Source organism: Tetrapisispora phaffii, chromosome 11, assembly GCF_000236905.1.
Source record: "Tetrapisispora phaffii CBS 4417 chromosome 11, complete genome".
Lineage (NCBI taxonomy): Eukaryota > Fungi > Ascomycota > Saccharomycetes > Saccharomycetales > Saccharomycetaceae > Tetrapisispora > Tetrapisispora phaffii.
Window position 1 is genome coordinate 400,396 of NC_016530.1, and position 26,861 is coordinate 427,256.

The 26,861-nt window shown below is 34.3% G+C and overlaps 11 protein-coding genes and 1 non-coding gene across 12 annotated transcripts; 3 read left to right on the forward strand and 9 right to left on the reverse strand.

Annotated features, from left to right (window-relative positions):
• Window positions 1-1,220: 1,220 nt before the first annotated feature.
• NSR1 (Nsr1p) lies at window positions 1,221-2,471 on the reverse strand (the record flags this gene model as incomplete). Its single annotated transcript, XM_003687709.1, has 1 exon — window positions 1,221-2,471. One exon carries the CDS (start codon window positions 2,469-2,471, stop codon window positions 1,221-1,223), a length of 1,251 nt encoding a protein of 416 aa, XP_003687757.1.
• A 590-nt stretch (window positions 2,472-3,061) lies between these two features.
• TPHA0K01920 (uncharacterized protein) lies at window positions 3,062-4,345 on the reverse strand (the record flags this gene model as incomplete). The annotated part of the gene is made up of 1 exon (XM_003687710.1): window positions 3,062-4,345. One exon carries the CDS (start codon window positions 4,343-4,345, stop codon window positions 3,062-3,064), a length of 1,284 nt encoding a protein of 427 aa, XP_003687758.1.
• Window positions 4,346-4,915: 570 nt separating this feature from the next.
• Window positions 4,916-5,395, reverse strand: RTS3 (Rts3p; the record flags this gene model as incomplete). The annotated part of the gene is made up of 1 exon (XM_003687711.1): window positions 4,916-5,395. One exon carries the CDS (start codon window positions 5,393-5,395, stop codon window positions 4,916-4,918), a length of 480 nt encoding a protein of 159 aa, XP_003687759.1.
• Window positions 5,396-6,182: 787 nt separating this feature from the next.
• On the reverse strand, window positions 6,183-6,812 carry ALG13 (N-acetylglucosaminyldiphosphodolichol N-acetylglucosaminyltransferase catalytic subunit ALG13; the record flags this gene model as incomplete). The annotated part of the gene is made up of 1 exon (XM_003687712.1): window positions 6,183-6,812. One exon carries the CDS (start codon window positions 6,810-6,812, stop codon window positions 6,183-6,185), a length of 630 nt encoding a protein of 209 aa, XP_003687760.1.
• Window positions 6,813-7,979: 1,167 nt separating this feature from the next.
• TIF4631 (translation initiation factor eIF4G) lies at window positions 7,980-10,601 on the forward strand (the record flags this gene model as incomplete). The annotated part of the gene is made up of 1 exon (XM_003687713.1): window positions 7,980-10,601. The coding sequence occupies one exon, from the start codon at window positions 7,980-7,982 to the stop codon at window positions 10,599-10,601; it is 2,622 nt and encodes an 873-aa protein (XP_003687761.1).
• Window positions 10,602-10,941: 340 nt separating this feature from the next.
• TYW3 (tRNA methyltransferase TYW3) lies at window positions 10,942-11,778 on the reverse strand (the record flags this gene model as incomplete). The annotated part of the gene is made up of 1 exon (XM_003687714.1): window positions 10,942-11,778. The coding sequence occupies one exon, from the start codon at window positions 11,776-11,778 to the stop codon at window positions 10,942-10,944; it is 837 nt and encodes a 278-aa protein (XP_003687762.1).
• Window positions 11,779-12,161: 383 nt separating this feature from the next.
• GTR2 (Gtr2p) lies at window positions 12,162-13,199 on the forward strand (the record flags this gene model as incomplete). Its single annotated transcript, XM_003687715.1, has 1 exon — window positions 12,162-13,199. The coding sequence occupies one exon, from the start codon at window positions 12,162-12,164 to the stop codon at window positions 13,197-13,199; it is 1,038 nt and encodes a 345-aa protein (XP_003687763.1).
• Window positions 13,200-13,445: 246 nt separating this feature from the next.
• Window positions 13,446-13,517, reverse strand: TPHA0Ktrna4R. Its single transcript has one exon. It is a non-coding gene; the product is annotated as a tRNA-Arg (tRNA).
• A 322-nt stretch (window positions 13,518-13,839) lies between these two features.
• ACO1 (aconitate hydratase ACO1) lies at window positions 13,840-16,194 on the reverse strand (the record flags this gene model as incomplete). Its single annotated transcript, XM_003687716.1, has 1 exon — window positions 13,840-16,194. One exon carries the CDS (start codon window positions 16,192-16,194, stop codon window positions 13,840-13,842), a length of 2,355 nt encoding a protein of 784 aa, XP_003687764.1.
• Window positions 16,195-18,078: 1,884 nt separating this feature from the next.
• CDA2 (chitin deacetylase CDA2) lies at window positions 18,079-19,056 on the forward strand (the record flags this gene model as incomplete). Its single annotated transcript, XM_003687717.1, has 1 exon — window positions 18,079-19,056. The coding sequence occupies one exon, from the start codon at window positions 18,079-18,081 to the stop codon at window positions 19,054-19,056; it is 978 nt and encodes a 325-aa protein (XP_003687765.1).
• Window positions 19,057-19,309: 253 nt separating this feature from the next.
• On the reverse strand, window positions 19,310-22,042 carry IMH1 (Imh1p; the record flags this gene model as incomplete). The annotated part of the gene is made up of 1 exon (XM_003687718.1): window positions 19,310-22,042. One exon carries the CDS (start codon window positions 22,040-22,042, stop codon window positions 19,310-19,312), a length of 2,733 nt encoding a protein of 910 aa, XP_003687766.1.
• Window positions 22,043-22,865: 823 nt separating this feature from the next.
• On the reverse strand, window positions 22,866-26,810 carry CDC25 (Ras family guanine nucleotide exchange factor CDC25; the record flags this gene model as incomplete). The annotated part of the gene is made up of 1 exon (XM_003687719.1): window positions 22,866-26,810. One exon carries the CDS (start codon window positions 26,808-26,810, stop codon window positions 22,866-22,868), a length of 3,945 nt encoding a protein of 1,314 aa, XP_003687767.1.
• Between the last annotated feature and the right edge of the window lie 51 nt (window positions 26,811-26,861).

The window sequence follows — 26,861 nt, forward strand, 5'->3', positions numbered from 1 at the left end:
AACCATCTTTTGACCGATCTCGCACACGCAGTTTACTCTGTTATGTAGCGCGCGCCTCCATTCCGTACAGCGTACCACACATCTTCCCAGCATACATGGGAGCCGCGGAACAATAACCGGACGATGTAATAACAATTCCACGGCTATGTGATATTTCCCTCTTGCTCGGCCGCAGTATACGAGTATGTCTATATATTGCAAATGTGGGCATGTGCAATAGAAGCGGGTGATAGCATGCACGCCTGCCAGGGAGAAAGCTTTGTGATGGCCTAGACACTTGCGTAACATGTTGTTTTCCTAATTGGTCAGACATGCCATGGCGCTGCGGTGATGTTGTCATGAATTCCTCACTGGCAAATATGTTTTGTACGCGCATATTTCTGTATCTTCTCAGAAGTCTATTAAACAGATGGACTGCACAAATAATTTCTTGGTATTTTGCTACGCACTCTTGTCAATAACTTTGCTTTTCGTGAAAAGCAAATTAAAACTTGGCACACGGCAAACGGCAAAGATTAGCGAAACCACACACTCTCACATTCACAGCATATCGATGTTAATGAAACAGGCCACAGAGATTAAAAAATGATTCTTACTGTAATAGAAGTCGTGACTTATAGGAAGCGTCGCAAACTATACGCCGCTGGCACACACAGTTAATCAACTTCGTAACATCACTATCAAATTGTTTATACGTACTGTATGTTAAACGTATGAGATAGCACTCTATGTTTCATTAGGAAACTTGTAGTGTCGACGGGAGCTGCAGGATGACTGATGTGACATTTGAATCATGTGACTGAGGTGGAGAGTGCTCTATTATAGGATTTGAACCTCGTAAACTTACAATGGTAGCAACCATTATTGTAAACGGATACATGGATGTTTCTACGCACTGAAGATTATTTTAAAGTAAAATGTTAGATTATTAAATATGAAAAGTTATATTCTAATATACAGGTGTTAATGCTAACCGGATAAAGTACAAGCAGCATTAATTTGGGAGAACATGAACATATTTAAATATTCAATATCTTCTTTGTTAATGCCACATTGCAATGGAGAAAAAAATTTCGTGAAAAAATCTTTTTTTTGTTTGAATAATTACTCTATGATGTAGGTGATAAATTTCTCTTTTAAATTTTTTTTGTTGTTGTTAGGATGTTCGAACTATATAATGCGAATAACATTGCATTCAGGCTACTTGATCAGTTTCAAATCTAATCAAAAGTTTTCTTGGAGCCGGAAAAAGTAGCAGTGTTTCTGGAGCCTAATGGAGAGTTGTTGGCGCCGGAACCAGTGGAACCGAAACCACCTCTACCGCCAAAACCACCTCTGGAACCGCCTCTAGAACCACCTCTGCCGCCGAAACCGCCTCTGGAGCCACCTCTGCCGCCAAAGCCACCTCTGGAGCCGCCTCTACCACCGAAGCCGCCTCTGGAGTTACCTCTGTCTGGCTTTGGAGTGGAGTAATCTAATCTGACTGGTCTGTTGTCGATGTATTCACCTTGTAAAGCTTCTAGAGCCTTCTTAGCGTCGTCAATATTACCGTATTGGACGTAACCGAAACCCTTTGGTTGTTCAGTTTCTGGGTGAGTTGGTAATCTAACGGAAACAATTTCACCAAATTTGCTAAACATTTCCCAGATGCTGTCTCTGTCAGCATTGAAAGATAAGTTACCTAAGAATAAAGTCTCACTTGGTTCACTTGGGATGTCACCAAATTTCTTAGCACGGTCGGCACCGTTGTTACTACCAGCTGGCTTGGAAGTAGACATGTCACAGTTGATTTCTCTACCGTCAATTTCTTTTCCATGCATTTCTTTGATAGCTTTTTCAGCGTATGATTTGTCAGAGAAGTCAACGTAACCGTAACCTCTTGATCTGTCAGTACCTCTTTCAAGCATAACTCTAGCCCCAATAACACCACCAATGTGGTCGAATTCGTTTTTTAACCATTCATCATCGATAGACCAAGATAATCTGCCAACGAAAATAGTAGCTGGTTCACCTTCTTCAGTCTTAGCCTTCTTAGAGTCAGACTCTTCAGACTCTTCAGATTCTTCGTGTTTACGCTTCTTAGAGTCCTTTTCTTCATCATCAGATTCAGAGTCAGATGAATCGGAAGAGGAAGAGGATTCTTCTTTCTTTGATTCTTCTTCTTCATCAGAAGAGGATTCTTGTTTCTTAGATTCTTCTTCTTCATCAGAAGAGGATGAGTTGGAGTCAGAGTCGGAATCAGAAGAAGAAGATTCTTCCTTCTTGGATTCTTCCTTCTTTTCTTCCTTCTTTTCTTCTTCTTCATCAGAAGAGGAATCAGAGTCGGAAGAGGAGGAGGAAGACTCATCAGAAGATGAGGAGGATGAGGAGGAGGAAGAGGATGATGATGAAGAAGAAGAGGAGGTAGCCTTTTCTTGCTTCTTGGATTTCATATCTTTCTTGCTTTCTTTCTTGGAAGTAACTTTACCCATTGTGTATCTGATCTGTTTTTTGAATTGACGATGTTGTTCTATGAGAAAAATATTAACATAAAAAAAGATACTACAATAGAAATATAACTGGAAAAGTAGAGTATATTTGATATATTGATTAATGGAACTTATTGTTAACTCTTATATATAAAGTATCTTACAATATATTCTGGCACTACTATACAATATAAAACTTTTCAAGTGCAAAATTTTTGCGATGAGCTGAAAAATTTTTCACTTCCTACAGCTCTGAGAAAAAGAAAAGAAACCAACAGGGAACAAAAAATAAGGTTATAATCTTAAAGCGGTAAAAAACTTTAAAATATCATTGCCGACGAACATCGACCTTTAAAGTTATATTGTCATTAACCGTTGTGTCAGTAAATAGGAATATGTATTTAAGAAGTGTGTATTAAAGATTAACTCTAATTAGTTTACATTTTGAATTAACTATTTATAGTTGATCAGAACTGTGGTATTGACATAGAGGTGTTGTTATTAAATGAACGAAGTTTTCTTTTTTGTACAATGTCTTTAGAATTGGTATTATTGCGAACAATTGCATCAGGGTTACTCGATAGATAGTTTCCTTAGATGATAAATAATAAAGAAATTAAAATGGCAGTTAATGGAAAGTGTGTGATGGTCGAAGCAGCACCCTTATATTCTGATATTACTGGGGTTGTGCTTATGCTATGACTTGTTTGTACCAATATTGATGGCATCTCCGTCTTGGTATTGCTTGAACTCGATTGTGTGACTTTAACTGATGCGGTAGTTTCAGAATAGTAAGTAGAGTTTACATTTTCAGTTTCTTTTGAGGACAACTTTCCTTCAACTGTATTGGAGGACACGGTATTAGTAGAAATAGTATTCAGAATGCTATCTTTAGTTGCCTCGGTTGTAACTGTTGCTTCGGTTGTGACTGTTGCTGCAATTGTTGACAGTTTTGTCATCTCAGTAACCTTCGTGATATCTTTCGCAGCTGTTGAACTAAAATTCAATGTTTCTGTTGTATAAACAGTAGAGGAATCGATATCATTTACCGTGGTGGTCTCTGTAGTTTGATATGTACAGTTTCCGTTAATAGTAATATATTCAGTTAGGTATGTGGGTTCTTGAACAATTGAGCTCAAGACCAATGTGACAGTATCAGTAACATGCTTTGTTAAAACCGAAGGAGTGTTGTTTAACGTCATTTCAATTAATGCGGATGAGACAAAATATTCAGTAAGTTGAAGAGTACCTTTGACTTCAACACTATTGGTAACATTCAAATACTGCATATCTGTTACAGTTTCTGTTACTTTACTAGTGCATACACCAGCGATTGCAGTTGTTGTCGTATCGGTCACAGTGGAAGTTAATGTTGTTAATATAGTTGACGTAAGTAGCACAGTTTCGGAATTGATATTAGTAAAGTCAAGTTCAACGTTGCTTGTTTGATATCTTACTTCGGTTTCATAAACAGTAGTTAGTTCGCTATAAGTTTTTGTTTCTGACACAACATTAGTCGAAGTTGAAACAACCACTGATGTGCTTGCCACGAATTGAGTACTTGTTGCTTGTATATTTTCCGTATTGGTGACAGTAACAGTTTTGACCATGGTAGCCGGAACTGTTTCTGTTTCTGTTTCTGTTTCTGTTTCTGTGTCCGTTTTAACTGAGGTTGAAGTAACGACAGATGTAATTACCACAGTACTTGTAATATCTCTTGAACACACTAATGCTGCTTCAGTAGTTGTGCCAACAGTAGATACATTACATGAAGGGCAAATAGTTGACGTAGATTCAACATATGATGTAATGGTTGTAGTATCTAGACCTAACACAACTATAAATAGATAAAAAGGCAATAATAATTTGAACTGCATTTTAGTATTCTGAGAGATTAATTTGTTTTTGGTTTCAATTTTTTTGCCTTATATAGTGACACTTATGAATTGATACATAATACAATAAATGAATGACAATTGATTCTATTTTGCTTTCACAACTGTCAAATATCAGACCTTTATATATTTATCAATTATGGAACACTTACTGTCTAGTTCAGTAGAAAATAGACTATATAATATAGCAAATACTGTTATACTGAATCTTATTATCTGTTTTGCAAGATAATGGTTTAATGGTGAAATAATGCTTTATGTAAATTGCCGAATTGGGTAATTTACATGTTTCAAGATTGAGATCTGAGACCGCATAAAGTGAAAAACATGCAAGATGTCATGTAGACACACAATAACCGGCTATGTAACTTAATCACCTAAAACAAAATTTTAATGATTAAAATGGAAATTGTTTATTGTAGTTGATGCTATCAACTTGCTTTATATGGAAATGTGTGTTATATATTAGTAGTAGTTTTATATGAAACTTCTAAATTATAAGTAAGAAAAAAGTGCAGTTGTTTGAGGTTTGAACGTTATTATGTACGATAATTACTTGAATATGTCTTGATTGAACTGGATTTGCGGTACAGTAGCTTGTTCTTTATGTGGTGTAGAAACTTGGAATTCGTTTTCTGTGTAATTTGTATGAAGTACTGAAGGTCTCCTTTGATATTTTGGACTATCGTCACTGTTAGATCTGTATAAGGAATAAGCACTAGAATTTGAAGATACAGACAGTTTATCATTAAATAGAGAACCTTGACTACTTTTCACGCAACTCCTGATATACGGCGTACTCAAATAACTCATGTCCGCTGGGTCCAATGGTGCACCTGCGAGTAAGTTTGAATTTTGAGAACATATACTTGCCCGTTTCAAATTGTCAGAAGCTTCTTTCAACTTTGTATGTAAATATAAATTATCGTTTTCTACTTTATCAATTTCTTTGAAGTATTGCACTACAATTGCATCTTGTTCAGTCTCAATTCTATTTATAATTTTTTCTTTACAAATCTTATTGTCAGTCATTTTATTTATATATTGGCTGTTGTTTCATGAATGGATATTACTATGGCCTGTGTTCTTATTATCGATTTATCATATACGTGTGAATATATAATAGATGCTTTGCTGGGCTTAGAAATTGTCTACTCGGATAATTATCAGGAAGTAAATAATTGATTATAATTATATATAAAACAAGGAAAAAGACATCTCATCTGATACCCTTGGAGATATATTTATTTATGGAAGGTTTTATCAGTGATGTTTTTTTAAACGGAGACTGGAAGGAAGTTTGAAGTGTTCGATAAACTTCACTTGATCTGAGAAATAACATTACGGATGGTAATATGGCAACTGTATATCGTTCCGAAATCAGATAGTGGTTCCGGAGTTTCCTGTACATTAAAATCCTTCTGCCGTTCCCTAATCATTATCATAACTATCTATCAGTGTCTTCCTACCCTCACCAAGCGTAGGTAGCATAAAAGTGGCTGTAAATAGTAATGGATCAGTTTATGTATTTCTTATTGTTGTCAACAATAATATCATTCAGGGCTGGTTCTAGGGTTTTTATCTGCGAAATTTTATTTTAATTTGAAAAAATAAGAAGGGTTTAGTAATTGCTGATGATAAAGCCCCTCCAGAAAATAACATTACTTGTTTAGTACAGTTTCTTAAGTTTAATAAAAGCCATGTGTTGTTGCATAAGAGATATGTATTCACTAAACGAAACTGAGCTTGTATTTTTGTATGTAATTATATGTTCTGGTACGAATGTGTTTATACATGTGGCTATGCGAGTTAGCATGCTTTATTTATTCGCTAAATCCAACAGTAAATTCTGGAAATCGGTGTTGTAAGTGTTTGGGAATGTAGCCTTTGTCTCTGCAGTTGATCTCTGTAGACGGTCGATGAGATCGGGCAGATTGGGGGAGCTGCAAGACCACAAGTAGTTCAATGCTTCGAATTTCTGTGCGATTTGTAATTGATGGTTGTCCATCAGCGAGTCGTTAACCACTGCGATCAGTGGTTTATGTAACCGTAACGCGTCTAAGATCGAGCCTGTGCCGGAGTGCGATATGATGAGATCTGTGTAGTTTGTTATTATATCTTGTATGTTACTTAAGAATTCGATTCCAATAACTTCCACAGCGACGTCATTGACGTTGAGAGAACGATGTAGAATCGATGAGTCCGTGACAAACACAGAATCCTGAATGGTAGTGCTGGGGTGTTTCTCCTCACGGACTTCAATTTTGGAAGAACCGAGCGAATCCAGCAGTGTCTGGAACGCCGCAGTGTAACCTTTCCCATATTGCAAGATAATTCTAGAGTACTGTAGATTTGTCAATTCCACGAGAAAGGGCTCACTGACAACGATCTCTATGAGTCTTGGGAACGGGACAGTCGCACCGCAACTAACAAACAGAGTCTTTCCCATGATGGATGCACTAGTCTGCTGGAGTAGCAAAACGAGACTACCCTTCGAAAAGATCCCGAGCCCCCCATGGCAAACAAAACGCAAACGCAGCCCTTTATATACAGCGACGTCTCTCGGTAACACTGCTTTCAACTGCCTTAGCAGGTCGAGACACAGAGAGACCCATGCCGTGACCCGGCCGCCCACGTGACACCGTCGTTATTACCCGGACGCACCCTGTCGTCGCAAATTACAAACATTTCGAAAATGAAAAACGACAACCATCAGAGATGGCGTCTCTCTGCGGCTGCCTCTCTGCAAATAGAAAATTTTTATAAAAATTGAAACAACTTTCAACACAGAAACTCGCGCACAACAGCAAGGCTCGACGACGTTCGAAACGCGACACTGCTCACTCGACACTCTGCTCACTATGGGCATGCAACACACAATGCTATGTTCATACAAGATACATCGCTACTCTTACTACATCTGCAATGCAATACGATACATGTTCTTGCAATTGAGCACTTACAAGTTCAGTCAGTCTCGAGCGACATATAAACATATGTCCCATGTTCATGTTTACCTGCAATGTCACCTATGTCTGGCTGCTGCCCGTGTGCTGATTGCAGTTGTTCAATATCGTCTGTTATCTTCCAACTCGTCCTCTGTGTGAACACATTAGTGCATAATAAATTTTCATACATTGTTTTTTCACTGCAATTGTAACTAATTGTTCTAAAATCATTTTTTTCATGTCTTCTCTTTTTTGAAAAATTTCAAAAGTTTTTCATCCATCATAGTAAAACTTTTTCTTGGTAATTGATAATTAAATATTGTAGTCGAATTCTAGTTCAAGACTAAACATCATACAATTTTTATAATTGTATGATCAGTTTTGGATGTTCTTGCTTCTATATATGCGTATTTATATATATGTCTGTATAAATATTAGGATTGTAGCAAATACAACTTAAGATAAAACTAACAATAAACAATCAATAATTCTGGTGTGGTACATACATATTTATTTGTATCATTAACAAAGGTTTATATATTTTATTGTTTGTCTGTGTGTTTGTTTGTGTGGTCTGTTTGGTCATAGCCTTATAAGAAGTATAAAGAGAAAGGAAACAACACAACAAGGTTTTGCTCCCCATATATAGATTTATATATAGTTTGGTCATGACTGAAGAACAAGCTCAACAACAACCCATTGAAAAAGTGGACGGTTCGGAACATACGAATCATCACAAAAAACAAGCATATAAAAAACAGAATAACTATAGTCAGCATGGTCCAGGGAATTCTGCAACTGCTGGTGCCGGCATGAGAAACTACCAGAATGGTTATACTAAAAACTATAACGTTAGAAATGGAATGAATCCAAATATGGTTCCAAACATGCAATGGCAAGGTTATTACGGCGTTAATCAACCGATGTACTACGGTGCGGGTGCTGTTCATCATGCATCGGCTGTCGAGGAGCAAAGCGTCGTGTCTTCTGCAACTAAGAAGATAGAAATTACTACAAAGACAGGAGAACAACTGGATTTATCTGCGATTCACAACAAGCATGCACAAGTGGCTGCTAAGATCCCAAATGCTAAGAAGGAAGCCACTGCGATCGAATCCTCCGAGACTCCAAAACAATCTCAACCGGAAGAGCCAGTTGCGGAAGAAGCACTATCAGAAGCTGAAAAGAATAAGAGAATGTTCTTGGAGCAAATTAGATTGAGAAAAGAAGCTTTGGAAAAGAAGAAGAAGGATTCTGATAAACCAGTTGAAACGGAATCTCCTACTCCAGTTGGTACTGCTCCAACCGAAGAGGCTCCAGTCAACGCAGTCAAGAAAGAATTAACTTTTGCTGAGAAATTAAAGTTGAAGAAATTACAAAAAGCTCAAGAAGCAGGTGAAGATATTCAAAAAGAAACTATCACCGCTGAACCAGTTGCTGAGCCAGTTGCTGAGCCAGTTGCTGAGCCAGTTGCTGAGCCAGTTGCCGCACCAGATGCCGCACCAGATGCTGATGTCGAAGCCACTTCCGAAGCTCAACTAGCTGCAACTGGAGAACAAACTGAAGAAACTGCCACAGATGCCTCTAAGTCACCAGTAGAGAAGAAAGAGGAACTTGAAAATGGAACACCAGCCTTCGTGGAAGATGAATCGGATACCAGAATTAGAATGACTGACTTCTTGAGTCTACTGACAAACGCTTCCAATGTCCAAGATATTTACGCTTTTGAATACTCTGAAGATATTGAAAGGCCAGATTCAAGATACAAGAAGGAACACATCAAATACACTTATGGCCCAGGTTTCTTGCTGCAATTTAAAGATAAAGTTAATGTGAAGCCAGATGCTGAATGGGTACAAAGTACTGCATCAAAGATCGTTATCCCATCGGGTATGTCTAGATCTAATAAACCCAGAGATGGAAAGTTTGGTATGGGCAGCCGTATCGGTAGCTCTCGTGACTTCGGTAAGGCTGGTTCATTAAGAAACATGGAAGGTAGATCAGGTTCTAGAAGTGGTTCTAAGAGAAAGTCAAGAAGAAACGGTGAAAAATCAAACAGGGCTTACACTTCAAGAAAGGATCGCGAATTACAAGCCGAAGCTTCCGCTAGAGATGCTCCAAAGGTTGAAGTTGCTCCATTGGTTCCAAGTGCTAACAGATGGGTTCCAAAATCTAAACAAAAACCAGTAGAAAAGAGATTTGCTCCAGATGGTGTTACTGAATTATTAACTAAAGATGAAGTTCAAAGAAAGATGAAGTCATTGTTAAACAAATTAACTTTAGAAAAATTCGATACCATCTCCTCTGAAATTTTAGCTATTGCAGATTTATCTAAATGGGAAACTAATGGTGAAACATTAAAGGTCGTCATTGAAGAATTATTCCGTAAGGCATGTGATGAACCACATTGGTCTTCTATGTACGCACAATTATGTGGTAAATTAGTTAAGGAATTAAATGAAGATATCAAAGATGAAGAAAACGAAGGTAAGGCTGGTCCTAAATTGGTCCTACATTACTTGGTCGCTAGATGCCACACAGAATTTGAAAAGGGTTGGTCTGATAAATTACCTTCTAACGAAGATGGTACTCCATTAGAAGTCGAAATGATGTCTGAAGAATATTACCAAGCTGCCGCTGCCAAGAGAAGAGGTTTAGGTTTGGTTCGTTTTATTGGTTTCCTATATCGTCTAAACTTATTAACCGGTAAGATGATGTTCGAATGTTTCCGTAGACTAATGAGAGATTTAACTGACAATCCTTCTGAAGAAACTTTAGAATCCGTTATTGAATTATTAACTACTGTTGGTGAACAATTTGAAACTGATAAATTTAATGCTGGACAGGCTGTTTTGGAAGGTTCTGTATTATTAGATAGTCTATTTGAAATTTTACAAAATATTATTGAGACTGGTAACATTTTGAGTAGAATCAAGTTCAAGTTGGTCGAAATTAAAGAATCAAGAGATAAGAATTGGTCTGGTTCCAAGAAGGATGAAGGACCAAAAACTATTTCACAAATTCATGAGGAAGAAGAAAGAAACCGTCAATTGAAGGAGTTAAAGAACAGTTCTAGAGCTGGTTCAAGACGTAATATGAGTAATATGAATAACAGAACTCCTTCTAAAAGAGATATCCCATCTGTTTCTAAAGACAGTTTCATTACAACTAGATCTTCTTCGAACAGACACTCACAAAGAACTCCAGTTAAGGAAGAACCAAAACAACCACAAATGTCGGCTTCCAACATGTTCAGCGCATTAATGGGTGCTGATGAAGATGACGAATAGATCAAATAATAGATTGTTTCTCAATTCAATTATGGTGCATTAATTAAAGTTTTTTAAATTGTAAAACTTAATTTCTAATTTTTAATATTTCTCTAAATTATTTTTATGATTTCTAAGACCTAGCAAATCAGATAGTCTTTAATCATAATGTCAAATTAAATATAAATATAGATCATTGAATAATTTGTATAATAATTAAATAACATAAAAAAATTCACTGCTATAAACTAACAATCGAATTATGTATTCTTCTATAAATGCTTAAAAATTGTGAAGTTGTAGTAAACTATATGTTGAATAATAATAATTTTAATTATTGAATCATTGGTCTATAAAGCATCTATTTTATAGAAATTTTTTCAGTTTCTGAGGAAAGTGAATTCAGTCTTTCTTCCTGAATTTTTCTTTGTCTTGCTAAACCTTCGTTTATTTTCTTCTCTCTTATTTCATCTTTAGTCAGTTTACGCTCTATTAAAATATCTTTAACCTCGTTAATAATTTCTTCTTCTATTTTATTATATAAATCCTGCATTTTTTTAACATTTTCCTCGAATTTAGTTAATGTTAAAAGATCTAACAACTCAATATATTTTGGATCTACGAATAAAACATTATCACCTTTAACTTCATCTACATATCCAATTGGCACGTCCAATTTAATGTTTATTCTAATGCCAACTAAAAAATTGGAACCTATCCCACTTTCTCTGAAGCCACAGGACATTGCTACATTATATAACTTGGAAGCCATAGCAAAGTCTCTACACTTTACATGTAAAATAAAAGGCTCGTATTTGTATAGTATATATCTGTTGTTACCATCTAGCCGACTACTAATATCAATCGAACTCTCAACTCTGAACTGGTTTTCTTTCTTAGCTTCGAGGAACCAGTTACTTATCTTGTTATAGTCATGACTAACATATAACCATCTACCACCTTCACCTTTACCACCCACTTTGGTAACACCTTTGATCATTTTAGTACCTTCTGCAAAGACACTTAATCTACCTGAGCATGAAGATGTGGTTACCATATCTATATGTGAGTTAATGAGGCGCATGATAGGCAAACATAATTCATCGATAGTACCCTTAGGTGATAAATCTGGCTGTAGAGAATTGATCTCCTTTAAAATGGCCTGTTTCTTTTGATCAAAAGCGTTCTGTTTGCTCATATATATTCACTGTTTTTGGATAGCTCTTCTCTGCAACCTATCGTATTTAATTAAATGTTTGAAGATGCAACTTATATTTCTTTTTAAAATGTTGTACTAACTTCAAATTATTTATTTTTATTTTCGATGGGCATCGATGAGAGGAACATAAAATATGTAGTACAGTTTTTCAGTAATTTAAAAAAATCAATTTAATATTAAAAAAACTATCATTGCAATGTAGGATAAACATCAAAGTGTTAGTTATAAGTTATTGAAAAATAGCTTGATATAAATAATTAATTAACGAAGTACACAGATAGCATAACAATAATTCAACATTATGGATAATAATAATGAACCAGGGACCAAAGCAATGGTCCTTCTAATGGGCTTAAGAAAGTATGTGTTCCCTTTATTCTACTATCCAACTATATATTATGATATTTAATTTTACTAACAGAAGTGTTTCATTGAACTTTTCTAGAGGTGGTAAATCATCAATTTGTAAAGTTGTATTTCACAACATGCAACCGTTGGACACTTTATACCTTGAGTCAACTTCTAATCCAACGGTGGAACATTTTTCAACCCTAATTGATTTAGCAGTTATGGAACTCCCAGGTCAGTTAAACTATTTTGAACCGAATTACGACTCAGAAAGGCTATTCAAGAGTGTCGGTGCTTTAGTATATGTGATTGATTCGCAAGATGAGTATATGAGTGCTATTACAAATCTGGCTATGATTATGGAATATGCTTATAAGGTCAACCCTTCTATTAATATCGAGGTTCTGATCCATAAAGTTGACGGTTTGAGTGAAGAATTTAAAGTAGATGCACAACGTGATATAATGAGACGAACTGGTGAAGAACTTTTGGAGTTAGGCATGGATGGTGCACAAGTTTCTTTTTATCTAACATCTATTTTCGACCACTCTATTTATGAAGCTTTCTCTAGAATTGTACAAAAATTAATCCCTGAGTTGTCATTTTTAGAGAATATGTTAGATAATCTAACTCAACATTCTAAAATTGAAAAAGCATTTCTATTTGATATTAATTCTAAGATATACGTCTCAACAGATTCTAACCCTGTCGATGTGCAAATATACGAAATATGTGCTGAATTTGTTGATATATCGATTGATCTGCATGATCTTTATAAAGCAACAGCAAACAATAATAAGATTCAAGATGGTAAAGCTCTCCGTCCCAGGGACTTAAAGAATGTCTCTCAATTGGAAAATGGTACAATACTTTATTTAAGACAAATGATCCGTGGCCTAGCATTAGTAGCCATCATTAGACCCGACGGTATGGATATGGAGAGTTGTCTAACAGTGACTGATTATAATGTTGATAATTATAAGAAGTCCCTTGAGGAAGTTTGGGCTGACTCTAAAATAACTACTTCAAATTCTTTTATAACACAATCATGAATGGTTTATTAACTAGTATGAGTACTTCAAAGTATGTATATAAATAGTATTGGAGTTGTTCTCATGACCAAGGAATATTTAAATTATATAGCACCTATGCAATTACGAATTGAAATTTACATTTTTTATGATCTATAGGAGTTCATTTTATTGATACTGGGAGAGACGAGTGTTACGTTGACACAGTTATACATTTGGTAGGATGGTTATTATATTAACCCTATTAAAAAATAAAAAGAAAGTAAGCACTCACGGAGGGGGTCGAACCCTCAATCTTCTGATTAGAAGTCAGACGCGTTGCCATTACGCCACGCGAGCTTAATTTCTTGCTTGCAATTTGTTTAATTTTAGTATAAACTTATTTATAGGGTTAAATTTTTAGATTTCCAGAGATTTAAGTACTGGGTTCTTGCCTTTTGAGTGAAATTTAGTAATCTTTTGGTGTATTCTCAGCATTAAATCTAATAATGTATATATTATAATTAATTGATAATTAATTTAATAAATAAGTTATAGTAAATAAATATAAATAAATAACATGTAAGGAAATACCGAAAAATGATGTTTCGCATTTTCTATGTATGTGCATGATTAATGACATAAAAATTTAGGCCAGCATAAAACTTAAATCCTCGATAATTTATGCCTTGTCATTTTTGATTTTGTTTAAAGCAGAACCAGCCTTGAACCATTCAATTTGTTCCTCATTGAATGTATGAGTTAATGGACAGTCCCAAGCTTCGCCACTCTTTGGATGAACTCTCATTGTTACAATCTTACCTGGAGCTAATTCAGCTAAACCTAAAATGTCGATCTTGTCATCTGGGTTGATCTTGTCATAGTCAGCTGTATTCTTGAAGTTTAATGGTAATAGACCTTGTTTCTTCAAGTTGGTTTCGTGGATTCTAGCAAATGATTTTGTAATTATAGCAAATGCACCCAAGAATCTTGGTTCTAAAGCAGCGTGTTCACGAGAAGAACCTTCACCGAAATTTTCATCACCGATTACAACCCACTTATGGTTAGTGTCTCTGTAGTCTCTTGCGGTGTCTGGAACACCTTTATATTCACCAGTGTAAACATTCTTAACAGAGTTAGCCTTCTTGTTTTCAGCGTTGATAGCACCAATCATATAGTTATTAGAAATGTTTTCCAAATGACCTCTGTACTTCAACCATGGACCAGCCATAGAAATATGGTCAGTAGTGGTCTTACCTAAAGCTTTAATTAAAATAGGCATGTTCAAAGCATCTTTACCATCCCAAGGAGCAAATGGTTGTAATAATTGCAAACGGTCAGATGTTGGAGAAACTTTCACGGTGACTTTGGCACGTTCTTGTGGTGGTGCTTGATAAGTATTCTCACCTGGATCGTAACCATTAACTGGTAAACCTACACCAGATGGTGGTTTCAACAAAAATTCGTTACCATCTTTATCCTTTAATTTATCAGTTAATGGATTGAATCTTAAATCACCTGCAATTGCAAAAGCAGTTGTAATCTCAGGAGAGGCAACAAAAGAATGGGTATCTGGGTTACCGTCATTTCTTGAGGTGAAATTTCTGTTGAATGATGAGACGATTGTATTCTTATCACCTTTCTTGATATCTTTACGATCCCATTGGCCAATACATGGACCACAAGCGTTAGCTAAAACGGTACCACCAAATTCTTCAAAAGTTGCTAATTGACCATCTCTTTGGATAGTAGCTCTAATTTGTTCAGAACCTGGTGTAACAGTGAAAATAGATTTGGATTTCAAACCATGTTTAGCTGCATCTTTAACAATAGAAGCAGCACGAGACATATCTTCATAAGAAGAATTGGTACAAGAACCGATTAAACCGACTTTCACCTCTAATGGCCAGTTGTTCTTAACTGCAACGTCCTTCATCTTTGAGATTGGAGTGGCTAAATCTGGAGTAAATGGACCATTAACATATGGTTCCAAAGTGTTCAAATCAATTTCAATAACTTCATCATATTCAGCACCTTTATCAGCCGATAATAAATCACCTTTATATAATTGTGCAAATTCAGCAATCTTATTACGTTTTGTTGCATCTAAGTAATCAACCATTGATTTATTGAATGGGAAAACAGATGTAGTAGCACCGATTTCGGCACCCATATTACAAATGGTACCCATACCGGTAGCACTGAAAGTATCAACACCTTCACCAAAATATTCGACAATTTTACCTGTACCACCTTTAACAGTTGTGATACCTGCTAATTTTAAGATTATATCCTTTGGAGAAGTCCAGCCGTTCATTTTACCTGTTAATTTAACACCTAAAATCTTTGGAGCTTTTAATTCCCATGCTAAGTTACTCATAACATCAACTGCATCAGCACCACCAACACCAATGGCCAATTGACCTAACCCACCTGCATTTGGAGTATGTGAATCAGTACCAATGATCAAAGCACCTGGGAAAGCATAATTTTCCAAGACAATTTGATGAATAATACCGGAACCTGGTTTCCAGAAACCCATATTATATTTTGCAGTAGAAGAGGCTAAGAAATCGTAAACTTCTTTATTTAAGTCAATAGCTCTTTTCAAATCTTTATCACCACCAATTTGAGCTTGAATTAAATGATCACAATGAACAGTGACTGGTTTTGCAACTTCAGGTAAACCAGCAGACATGAATTGTAGAATAGCCATTTGTGCAGTGGCATCCTGACAAGCTACTCTATCTGGTCTTAATTTTAAGTAAGAAGTACCTCTAATAATTTCTTGTTCATGTGGTTTATCTAAATGACCATATAAGATCTTTTCGGCATAAGTTAATGGTCTATTTAATCTTTTTCTAACAATATCAACATATTCTAGATTTTGTTTATAATTGATAAAAGAATGATCTTCTAATAAATTTTGATTAACTTTAGAATCTCTTGTTAAACTCGATTTAATAGCAGTTGAAGAAAAGTTTCTTGATGCATTACTGCTAACATGCTTCCTTAGGACAGAACGTGCAGATAACATTATTAATTATTATTATTATTAATCTGTGTTTTTTTCTTGTCTAAGTTATCCTTCTTATTTTTTTATACAGATTTAAAATGTCCAAAAGTAAATAATAAAAAAAGGGGAAAAAACTGTTATGAATATATTATATATAAATTAATTAAAAAACCAATAGAATTATTATCTAATCGTTCTTATTCTCTCAGTTCAATCAACACAGGAACAAAACAACTATAATAATTTATTTTATGTTTTTTTTCTCAATTTAATTCCAACAAATAAATATATTATACGTTCGTTAATATATATATATACATATACTAGCACTTCTCTTTAAATTAAAATTTAAAAGTTATTATTTATTGTTAGATGCGAATATAAAACGGTTAATTTGAGCCGGCGAACAATAGGATTAGCAATTAACCCTTATATATATAGAAATATAATATTAAAGATTGTGTAATTCATTTTTGTGTAACATTTCGTATTAATATTAATACTTAATATTAACAAAACCGAACCGGACCCTCCCCCACTACGAAGTCTGCCTAGAACCTACCAAAGAAACTCGTTCACTGAAGAGTTGCATATGCATATGCATATATGTACAGATGAGATTGACTACTATTACTATGTCTTACTATGTCTTACTATGGTAATTCCTTACTTAGTGCATTAGGGAAATTGGAAAAAATCACAAAAACCACACAGAAAACACATCACGCACACCGTTTTTCTCCGACCTTTATTTTTGTGTTTCTTGTATTCGATTGGAGAAGATTGGCCCAATTAACTGTTTTACAATTTTCAATATGGTGATGGTGATGAGAGAGAACGGTTCATTGGACAGGGCAATTTGGCTGATTTTCTGACTTTCTGCTTTTACTGGATGGCTTTTTTAATTGTAGACAATGCCATTTGTTTAGAAACCGTGTAATATTGAGAGTAAGAGAGAATGGCCCGTATGAAAACCAGGAAGGAAAATCGGGATTTAACTGATTTAGGGTCATCTGATCTGAAGATACACTTGCTCTTGGTGGTTCTTGGTGGCTCGCTTGTTCTTTGAATTGCATGCTTTTTGATTGGCCCTGTGCAAGCATTGTAGTGATGTGGGGCGTTTATTTGTGTAGTTTATCTATGTGGGTAAAGCAGACGCATGGAGCGTCGGAGGGAAACGAGTGAGATCTCTGTTCAATTCATCCGAGGAGTCTCTGAGTCTTTCTCTCTCTCTCTCGTAAGAACGTGACGTGACTTTCTTTTTTTTAATTTGGTTCAATTAAATGGCCGTAGAGGATCACTTTTGTTGTGTTTTATTGTTGCTTGTTTGTATGTTCTACACTTTGCCCACTGCCAGTCGCTCTCTCTGGAGCTTTTCCCCCGCGAGACCTCCCCTCCCCCTCCACTGTTCCAGAAGCACCGTTCTCATAGCTCGTTCGTGTATGCGAGCGTTGACGGTGTTGTTGACGGTAGTGCCTTTGCACTGGCACATTGTAATCACGTTTTTTAATTGGTCATTGATTTTCTATTTTCTTGACTTGCTTGTTTTCTAACCTTGTAGATTTCTTTCTCACTCGCTCTCTCTAAAAAAAGAGAAAACTAAGATATCCGATGTTCGGATATTCAAATATCAGATCATGTGATGGCACAATGTGCTTTTTTCTGTTAAGCACGTGTGGATGTCCACGGTCCGGGTTATGTGTTGTGGAAGGTTCAGATAGTTTGTATTGTGTCGGAAAAAGGTGACACAAACAGAAAACTCTGACATCTCCATATCCACACCTATATATATATATATATATATATCTGTAGATATCTGTATATGTCTGTCGGTTTGTACGCAAATATGTACTTCTATTTATTTTCTTTTACCATAGAAGTCAACTAATATCACAACTTCACAACATGAAATTGCCTTTAGTGTTTCTAGTTTCAAGTTTGTTACACTTAGTAAGGTCTAGGGCACCATTAAATTCAAATATCACAAAATTACCAAGTAATGAAGCACCGTATATGAATATCTTTAATAATGGCACAAGGGGATACGTTGGGGATAAATCAAGACAGACGCCTTTCCCACAATGGTTGGCTGATTTTACTGGTTTATCTGAATGGCCAGGTTTGAACCCACCTTATATACCATTGGATTTCATTGATTTCAATAAGATTCCAAATATACCACGTTATGGACAATCTGAATGCAATTCAAGAAGGAAACAACTTTTGAACAATAAAGACGTTTGTTCTTTCGATTGTGACGCTTGTGTTGAAAAAGATGACATCTTCACTTGTCCAAAATTATCGCAGACTTTCGATGATGGTCCATCGTTTGCCACTGAATCGTTGTTGAATCATATTAAGAATAAATCGACGTTTTTCAATTTGGGGATTAATATTATTAATTTTCCAAGTATTTACCAAAAAATGATGGATAGAGGTCATCTAATTGGAACTCATACTTGGTCACATCCATATCTACCAAATTTATCAAATGAAGATATTATCGCTGAGATAGAATGGTCAATTTGGGCAATGAATGCAACTGGTCATCATTTACCAAGATATTTTAGGCCCCCATACGGTGGAATAGATAATAGAGTACGATCGATCACTAGACAATTCGGTTTACAAGCAGTATTATGGGACCATGATACTTTTGACTGGAGATTAGTGGGAAGCAATAACTCAAGACATACAGAACGTGATATATATAAAAGTGTAATAAATTGGATTAGGAAGAAGACAGGACTAATTTTGGAACATGATGGTGCATTCAAGACCGTTGAGATTGCTAAAAATATCTACGATTTAATTGGCCCTGATCAATTAAATGTTGCAGAATGTGTAGGTGGTACTCCATACTTGAAAACTTTTCCTTCTTAATGCCTTAGAAACTTCACAAGAACATGACAGTTTCTTAATTTCTATTTTTAATTACTTTAAAATACACATCACAATATTTTTTTCTTCTTACTAAAATAAGGGGAAAAAAAGATAATTTTAAAATTCATTGTTTAGTTCAAAGGAAACGAAAACTTATCTTCAATTACAACTTATTAAAATAATTAAATGCGTACTTTAAATTATGTATAATATATTTCTATATAAAATAATCCATAGATTAGTATTATATTTTTTATTTTAAAGATGTTACTAATCTTCTTTCGTCACTACTATCCAGTTTCAATAACATTGAGATTACTGGTAATAGTTGATTTCTTTGATCTTTGTGTTCTAAGAATCCTAGTAAAACATTCTTCAAATATGCAAGTTTCTCATTTAATTCGGATTCTTTCTCAACGGATGAGGGAACAGTGGTCAATACGTTTACATTAGCTTTTGGCGGGTTATTGTTCAGTGCCGAAACAGAAACACTGGAGTTAGATCTGCTAGTTCTGTTTGATTCTCCAACTTTTTCCTCTTTCAATGTACTCAGTTGATTAGAAATTGTTCTATAATTCTTAGTGATTCGATCAAGTTTTTTGTTTAAATCATTGTTCAAGGACATCAATTCATCATTTGATTCTTGTAGATCTCTGACTTTCTTATCTGATTTTAATAACGACTCTTTTAAGTTTGATGTCACTCTTTCTAACTCTCCAGAGTCATTGCTTTGATGATCATGCTGGATTTTAATATCCTTATTCAAAGCATTAATGGTTTCAATCTCAGATAATAACTGTTTTTCACGCAATCGTAATGCATGGATTTCTGTATTAAGTTCATCACTAGCTTTTTTCCAATTTTGAATCTCTCTGCTAGTTCTACTATCTTGTAATTCCATATCAGACTGAATTTTATTTTTTTCTTCTAGAACTCTTTCAAGTTTATGTTTTATATCGACAAATTTAGATTCTTCGTTATTCTGAGCATCAGATAATAATCTACGCATAGTGGCAGCTTCTCTTGTCTTATCTTGGATTATATTAGCATATTCATTTATTTCATCTTCTAAATTGATATTATTCTTTTTTGTAGCTTCTTTTAATTTAAAAGTCAACTCTTCGCATTGTCTTTGAATCAATTCAACTTGATCATTTGAATTGGACTTTAAGCTTTGAATACTATCATATTTTTCTTGCAAAACTGATAATCTTTCAGATAGTTTACCATTTTCCTTGATATAATTCTCAAATGAAGCAGAACTGTTAGTTACAGAAGTTTTTAACTCATTATTTTGTTTTATTAAGTTATCTGATGACACCTTCAATTGTTCGTTTTCTTTTTTCAATGAATCAAATAACGTTTTGGTCGACTTTTCATCTTCAGTATATTTCTTAATTTGGTTTTCTAAATATGTGATTGTCTTTTCTTTTTGAACTAAATTAGTTTTCAATTGATTTTCTGATTTTTTCAACACAGCCAGCTCCTTCAATTGAACGTTTAGAACATTATTATCATTCTTTAACTTTGTTATTGTTACGTTGCTCTGGCTAATTGCTTGCTCGTGTGCAGTCCTTTGCTCATTTAATTTGCTGATGTTTTTCTTTAGATCAGTTATATCATCTTGATATTTCTTAATTGATGCCTCTAATTCATCTTCTTTATTCTTGAAATCCTTCAATAAAACCTCTTTCTCTTTATGTACTTCATCTAATTCAGCTCTCAAAGTATTGGAATCACCCGCATTATTTTCTTGTAATTTCTTTAATTCATCCTTAGCTTCAACTAATTCGTTACCTACATCACGAAGCATTTCTCTAACTTCCTCAACTTCATCTGTTTTTCCCTTCAGGTTTGCCTTTGTCTTAGTTAGTTCGTCTTGCAGACTTAAATGCTCTTTTTTTAAATTTGGTAAGGTCTCTGACTGTATCTTATCATTTTCTGATTTTAACTCTTCAAATTTAAGTTTAATATCTTCACATTGTTTATGACCTTCTTTAAAGTCATTAAATTCTTTCAATAAACTCTTGTATTCTTCATTATCCATGTCTTTCGAACCTGGAGCTGATTTTTCTTCAGCTACAAAAGAAGTATATTCTTCTTTTTGATTTGCAGGTTTCTTCTTGTTTTTCTTGTTTTTCTTCTTCTTACCGTTAGTGGAATTGGATTCATTTACATTAGAGATACTAGCTTGTTCTGTGTTCAATGGTGAAGATACGTTGTCATTATTTTTAGTATTTTCAGTATTTTCAAGATCACTTAACTTTCTCTTAAGTCCATTAATTTCCATATCCTTTGATTTAATTGATTCTTCGTAACTAGCTATCTTGATATTATTTTCTTTTAATTCCGAAGTTAATTTATCTTCCTTTTTAGATTTTTCGTATAATTCAGTCTTTTGATTCTCGATTATAGTATCTTTTTCTTCAAGATCTTTGGTTAACTTAGAAGTCTGGTCACGTTGCGTTTTAACGGTTGTCTTATGTTCTTCGCATTCTTTTTTTAGATCCTCTAATTCTTCAGTTAACTTATCGATTTGATTTTGAAGAGCATCACTACCTGTGTGGTGTTTTTCATGTGAAACTTCAGCATTCAATGAGGCATCTTTAGTTGAAGTATTGTTAGATTGTAGTGCTGATAGTTTTTTAATTTCATCATTTAACATCGCAGTTTTGTCATTTATATTTTTAAAAAAGGAAGGAAGAGAGTCGAGATCATCAATACTTGAAATTGGAGTATTTTCCATTAAAACTTTCTCGACATCTTGAAACTTTTCACTTTTAATTTTTTCATTCTTATAAGCTTGAAGTAATAAAGGGTATTTTTGTTCATATTTTTCAAATTTACGTAATTTAGTTTGAACTTCCTTTGGCAACCCACTATTATCATCTACAAACTGTTCTACTGAAGAATTGAGATCATCAGATAACCCTTTCGAGATCTCATCCGAAATATTCTTACCCAACTGGGATAATTGTTTAAACATAGTGCCACTGTGTTTTCCCAGTTCAAAAAAATAAAAATTTCTACCGGCCTAATCACTAAGCCCAAATGTCAAGTTAGTATCTTTTGTTTATTAGTATATATTTATTATGTCACAATATCATTTGAAACAATTTACTCAATAATATACATACTAAATTATAAAAGTTAGGTAAACATTTATTAGCCGTTCTGATTTTTCATAATTAAGAGACATTTCAATCGAATGAAAAAAAAAAAACACTCTCTTACAGCCTTCACTTTACCCGCCCATTTTCAAATAGGCCCCAGTGATATGAATTTAAAGTGTCTAGTGTCTAATGCCAGAGCTATGTATGATATATGATGTTAATGAATCAATCAAATATAGTATTGTCATGATTTATATAATATTATTATTGCAACTTGTTTTATTATATTATTTTTTGAAATATTAGTATTCTATACTACATATATTCTACTATTATATACAATTTTTTGTAGAGAGAGTGTTACATTCGATCAACAATTGTAATGTCTACATTATGTCAAATTTTTTAAATTTGATTTATCAGGTATGTTTTTTCTTGCACTCTTGATCAAAGTGAAGATTTATTTTTTTAATTATTTTAATGATTTTTTTATGATATCTTTAATATAGGAAATTTTAATTGGAAACTTGTATATTCCGTGTTTGTGCAGTACTTTTGAAATTGTTAATTCATGTCAGGTTATTTCTTGACGTATCTTACGTAATTGTTACATTATATTACGACTTTCTACTAGCTTTAGAAATTATTGAACTGTCTGCTCTTGGCTCAATTAATAAAGAAAGTTCGTATTGGCGCTCAATATGAGGCACATTTAGCTATTTTTTCTTGGATATAGTTATAAACTTCTGGGACTTTTGATAAATTATACTGGTTTTTCTTAAATTTAATTATTTCATTTGTAATATCAAAAATTTTCGATCTCTTTTGGAAATTTAAAATTAGCTGATCATGATCTAAAAAGTCTGGATTGCCAGTGACTATAAATGTCAAATCAGATAAGAATATACCAAAAAATGGTATACAAGGTGTTGACTTATTAATGGATTTTAACGCATCTCTATAGTTTGAAAAATTTTTGCTGCTATTCATCAGTTCATTCAACTTTTTTAACCTAGCAATATAATTAGACTGAACTAACTTCCATGTTTTCGACAATCGATAAATTGAGGATGAATAAAGGGCAGATATGATAGCCGTTACTGCTGAAAAGTCTTTCATTTTATGACAATTATCAGCAACATCAATGAAAAACTCTATCAATTTTTTACGTTTCTTTATATCAGATTTTTCAACTATGGAATATGAAACAAAATTTGTTAACGTATTTGCAAAACAAATAAAATCACTTATATTTTTCGAACACTTATTTTTATTATCACACCATATTCTGTCAATACAATCAGATGCAGAAATTGCTGAATAAAGTTCTTCTCCCATAATTGTAAGTTGAGTGCTAAATACATAAGGATCCATCTCATACAGGCTTAATCTTTTTCCTAATTTAAATCTTGCGATGTTCACAATTGGTGAATGAGAAAAAGAATTTTCGATTTCATTACGTCTGTCTGTCGCAAAATTTGTTATCTTGGATGTATCGGTATGAATATTTTCAACAAAAAATCTATTGTCTTCTTCCTCGTAAAAATTTTTTAATAGCTCAATCTCTCTTTTTTCAGTTACACCTTGATTTTTACAAATATCCAGATATATGTCCCTTAAATTTGATGAACCTGGTATATTCTCATAAACAGTAAAATTAACAAATTTGAAAAATAAATTATTAGCATCATCATTCATGATATGCGAATCGAAATAGGCGGCAGTCCAAAAATTCGAAAAGAATAATAATAAAATCTTAACTATGTTTACTTTGGTTTCAAACGATTTTCCTTGTAACCATTTGTTGTATTCATCATAATTTAGACCATCTGGAGCTTCTTGATTATATCTGTAAATTAAAGACAATAAAAACTCTTTTATTCTTTCAGGAATTCTCGAACTACCTTTTTTTTTGAAAATAGTCTTAACCGTTAATAAAAATATTAATATGAACCGTGTGTCTATAAATTGGTGGTTCGCCAAATGTTCTACTAAAGCAATAATTGGACCACCTCTAATTCTGTCACGGTTATCTAAAATTAATTCACGTTCATAATCTAATTGTAAAAACCATGAATAATTCTTCTGCTCTTCCAGTACTTTATTAATGTCCTTAGAGTTATCATCTGGTAATAAAGAGGTGTCATTAAATGAAAACCAATTTGCTTCAGTAACTTCATCTTTTGTTAGTTCTTTTAGTAAATCGTTTTTCATTGTTCTGGCAGCATAATTCAATAGTAATTCTCTTTCTTGTATTAATTTACCTATATAAACGCAACAATGAGAGGCCAATTTGGCGTATTGTTGACAAGAACTTTTCGAAACTTTTGTATAATCTGAAAAGGCAATGTCATTGTTCTCAACGTCTCTTTCTACTAGAGTCTGGTATAATTCGTTACCTTCTAAAGATTTGCTCCAGGTTTGACTTGACAACCTAGGTTCATAAAAATCAGGATCATGGTTTGGTTTCATTGAATTAAAAGTGTATGGGTCATTCAATGTAATTTGCTGTGCACACATTATAATTTTTGTAATAATATTGTGCAGTGATTGTTTGATGTCAAAAAAATCGATTAACAGGTCAGAGATGACTTCGACTGATTGTAGTAAAAAATCTCTAGTTTCCATGTCCAAATTTAATTTAAAGTCATATTCGCTATCAACGTCATTTACTATATCAGAATTACTCGATCTTGACTCCAAGGAGTTATTACTGTTGCGGTTATCATTATTAATAAAATCATCCACAATGACTAACAAATTATAGAAGAAGGATAGATCTAATAATTCTAATAGACCAATTAGTGATAAATTCGAATTAAATTCATCATATGCCTTCAGGTTAATTTCTAAATCTCTTTTAATTGATTGTGGTTCATCAAGAATATTGATGTGTTCACTATCATGTGCAAAGACCTTATCGTTAATTTGATTGGCTCTCCTTGTAGCTTCTTCTAAAGTTTCTCTATTTAATGAATATATTTTTTTTGGAGTTGCTACAGATGAAGACTTTGTAGAGTTAATCGAGGAGATGAGTGAACCTCTTGTCATTGTTGAAAATCTCATTGATTTCGATTGGTTTTGATAACTATTCCTTTTAGAATTATCGGTCATTGAAAACTGTTCATTTGATTTAATTGAGAATGGATTGATCCATGACCCGCCATGGAAAGAATCTTTGAGAAACCTCGGTACAATTTGTGGCAATTTCACTAAATTGTTTAATTTCTCTAGGGTTGTTTCGAAATGTTCCATGTCATAGTCCATATCGGATGTACTAGAATCAACGCTATATTTATTCAAAGTTATTAATCTGAAGAGAAATTTAAGGAGCATTGTCAGCTCTTCCAATTCAGTTTTTATTATGATTGCTATTTGGCCTGACCCGTAATATAATTGTTCTTCATCGTTTTCCCTTTCATTGTTCGAATTCGCTGAATTTAAATATAATGACATGTTTAATGATATTTTACCTATTAGAAATGTGATTTTCCTTAACGTTATTCTAATGTTTCTTTTAAGACTTTTGTAATTTTCCTCTGAGATATCTAAATCTTTACCTGTAATCAAGTTGAACGAGATCATGATGTGTATAAATTTGGAATGCAGTTGTTCTAGGCTTATCCACGCCACTGCAGGGTAGACTATTTCTCTGTCATTGGAATTCGCACCACTTGTGCAATCCTGAGAGTAGTATTTATTTAATGTTGTGATGTTTTCCAGTATTGCATTGTAAAGATCCTTCCATGTGGTGATATCAAATTTATTTCTAATATATGCTGAGTCTTCAATTATTGCAGTATTCTTGGTGTCCCTTTGATTTGACTTTGTCTTCTGAAAGAGATTATTTTGCTTAAATGCAGTATTGAGTGGATTACTTTTCGAGTTGTAGAAGTTACCAGAATACGGTGATCTACTAGGACCTTTATGCAGCGCCAAGTTTGGGTCTGACGCAGATATGCGCTGGGTTCCTGAATTTGAATTCATCGGAGAAATGAACATCCCGTCATCACTATTCCTCAACGAGTCAGCGTTATCAACATGTATCGCGTCCTCGTTATCCCTAGCAGTCTCCGTGTCTGTGTCGATTGCATGCGAAAGCGGGAAAATATTCTGGTCTTTGATGCTGTCACTGCTATGGACGCTCTTTGGAATAGTTCGCTTAGTCTGTGTCGTGTCTCTCTCGTCGATGCTCGGTATCTGCGACTTCAACTCCACTAGAGTGTTATTGTTGTGTATTAAACTGCTTGTGCCCGAGGACACGCTGTAGGACCTCCTGTTCCGGCCTGCAGAATGGTTTCTCCTGTGGATTTTCAGTGGAGCGACAAAATTGGATGGCACCCAGCCTCTGTGGACCTCCATCGGGTGGTCTGCAAGGTAGAACTTGTTTGGAAACGGCTGCACCGGCGAGTTGACGATCAGTCCATCCCACCAACCGTGTTCCAGTTTCCTTATTATGTAAATGACCTCTTTCTCCTTGAATTGAAGATATCTGGCCACCTTAGCCGGGTTCTGGGCCCCTCCATGGGAGTAGTCTGGACTGTCGTAGAGTGCCACTACCGTGTCCAGTACCTTCACCGTCGTGAACTCATTGTTTGCAGCGGCGTATCCATTTCCAGAATGAACATGATCGGTCTGCATGTCTCTATAAGAAAAATTATAGCGGGGGGATGCGTATGTAGTATTGCAATA